Source organism: Canis lupus, chromosome 38, assembly GCF_003254725.2.
Source record: "Canis lupus dingo isolate Sandy chromosome 38, ASM325472v2, whole genome shotgun sequence".
Taxonomy (NCBI): Eukaryota; Metazoa; Chordata; class Mammalia; order Carnivora; family Canidae; genus Canis; species Canis lupus.
Window position 1 is genome coordinate 23,603,300 of NC_064280.1, and position 1,782 is coordinate 23,605,081.

Below are 1,782 nucleotides of genomic sequence, written 5' to 3' on the forward strand. Positions count from 1 at the left end.
GTCCAGTGCACCACCAATACTTTATCACTATAAAGGATCATCTATACCTGAGACAAAGAATATAGATAAATAATAAGATAAACCTTAGCCGAAGAACACTTGAGTTTCTAAAACCTACTTAGTTTCCACGAGGCAAGATAACTGGGTTACAGAAGGGATGGTGGGGGCCAAAAATTGGGCTGTGAGAGCAGAGAACTGGTGACAAGAGCAGACCCTGTGAAGGAGGCTGCCGGCAGGGATCGAAACGCTGGCCTCTTAAAGCCCTTGCCGAGAGCACTTTACTCTGGAGGTGGCGGAGGGAGGACAGAGGTGCTCTGAGGGTTCCTGCTCACCTTCTGTGGCCCGACTTTCTTGTTGTCCTTCCCTGCCTCACATCCAGGGACATGAGTGGTGAGCCATGGACCCCCGGGAACTGGAGCTGGGTGACAGAGTTCATCATCTTGGGCTTTCCTCATGTCCAGGGGGTGCAGGCTTACCTCTTCGTCTTGCTACTTCTCATTTACGTCACCACCGTCCTGGGAAACCTGCTGATATTCCTGGTGGTGCGCCTGGACCCCCGGCTCCACACACCCATGTACCACTTTGTCAGCGCGCTCTCGCTGCTGGAGCTCGGCTATACAGCGGCCACCATCCCCAAGATGCTGTCGAACCTGCTCAGCGAGGAGAAGACCATTTCCTTCTCCGGATGCCTTCTGCAAATCTATTTCTTTCACTCTCTTGGGGCTGCTGAGTGCTACCTCCTCACAGCCATGGCTTATGACAGGTACTTAGCCATCTGCCAGCCTCTCCACTACCCCACCCTCATGACCCCAGCGCTCTGTGCCCGGATTGCCGTTGGCTGTTGGTTGGGAGGCCTGGCTGGGCCGGTGGCTGAAATTTCTCTGGTGTCCCGTCTCCCTTTCTGTGGCCCCAATCACATTCAGCACATCTTTTGTGATTTCCCTCCTGTGCTGAGCTTGGCCTGTACAGACACATCTGTCAATGTCCTAGTGGACTTCGTTATCAACTCCTGCAAAATCCTGGCCACCTTCCTGTTGATCCTCAGCTCCTATGTCCAGATCATCCGCACGGTACTCAGGATTCCTTCAGTTGCAGGCAAGACAAAGGCCTTCTCCACCTGTGCCTCCCACCTGACCGTGGTTCTCATCTTCTACGGGAGCATCCTCTTCATGTATGTGCGGCTGAAGAAGAGCTACTCGCTGGACTATGACCGCGCGCTGGCTGTGATCTACTCGGTGCTCACGCCTTTTCTCAACCCCTTCATCTACAGCTTGCGCAACAAGGATATTAAGGAGGCTGTGAGGAGGCAGTTGAGGAGGTCAGGGATACTGTGATGAAGGTGGGGAGGGCAGGCCAAGTGTGAGGCCGACCTAGGGTGGCCCTGGGGGTCGGCATTCCCTCCGATGAGATATTGGGCATTGAGTGCTTTCCTGCGTGGGACACAGAACTGGGGCAAGTGCTGCTTGGCTCTTGGTGCCAACTCGACCACCATACTCTCTGCTGGAGCCACACGCAGCAAGCCACCCGACTGGAATAGACAGTAGTGCAGTGATTTTCAATCTTGGATATTTGTATACCACACATGGGATTTTTTGTCAAATTTGAGCTTTATCTACAATAAATAAATAAATAAATAAATAATAAATAAATAAATAAATAATAAACGCAGTAAATTTGATACCTATTTAGTTGTTTCTGAACAATATTTGTGAAATAAATTTTAGAAGAAAATTAAATGGCTTTTCACATGCTGTTTACACTTGAATGGTATTTTATGCCTCC

The 1,782-nt window shown here is 50.4% G+C and overlaps 1 protein-coding gene across 1 annotated transcript; it reads left to right on the forward strand.

Annotated features, from left to right (window-relative positions):
• The first annotated feature begins 383 nt into the window (after positions 1-383).
• Positions 384-1,334, forward strand: LOC112642922 (olfactory receptor 6N1). Its single transcript, XM_025420669.3, has one exon. The coding sequence runs from the start codon at positions 384-386 to the stop codon at positions 1,332-1,334; it is 951 nt and encodes a 316-aa protein (XP_025276454.3).
• The last annotated feature ends 448 nt before the right edge of the window (positions 1,335-1,782 follow it).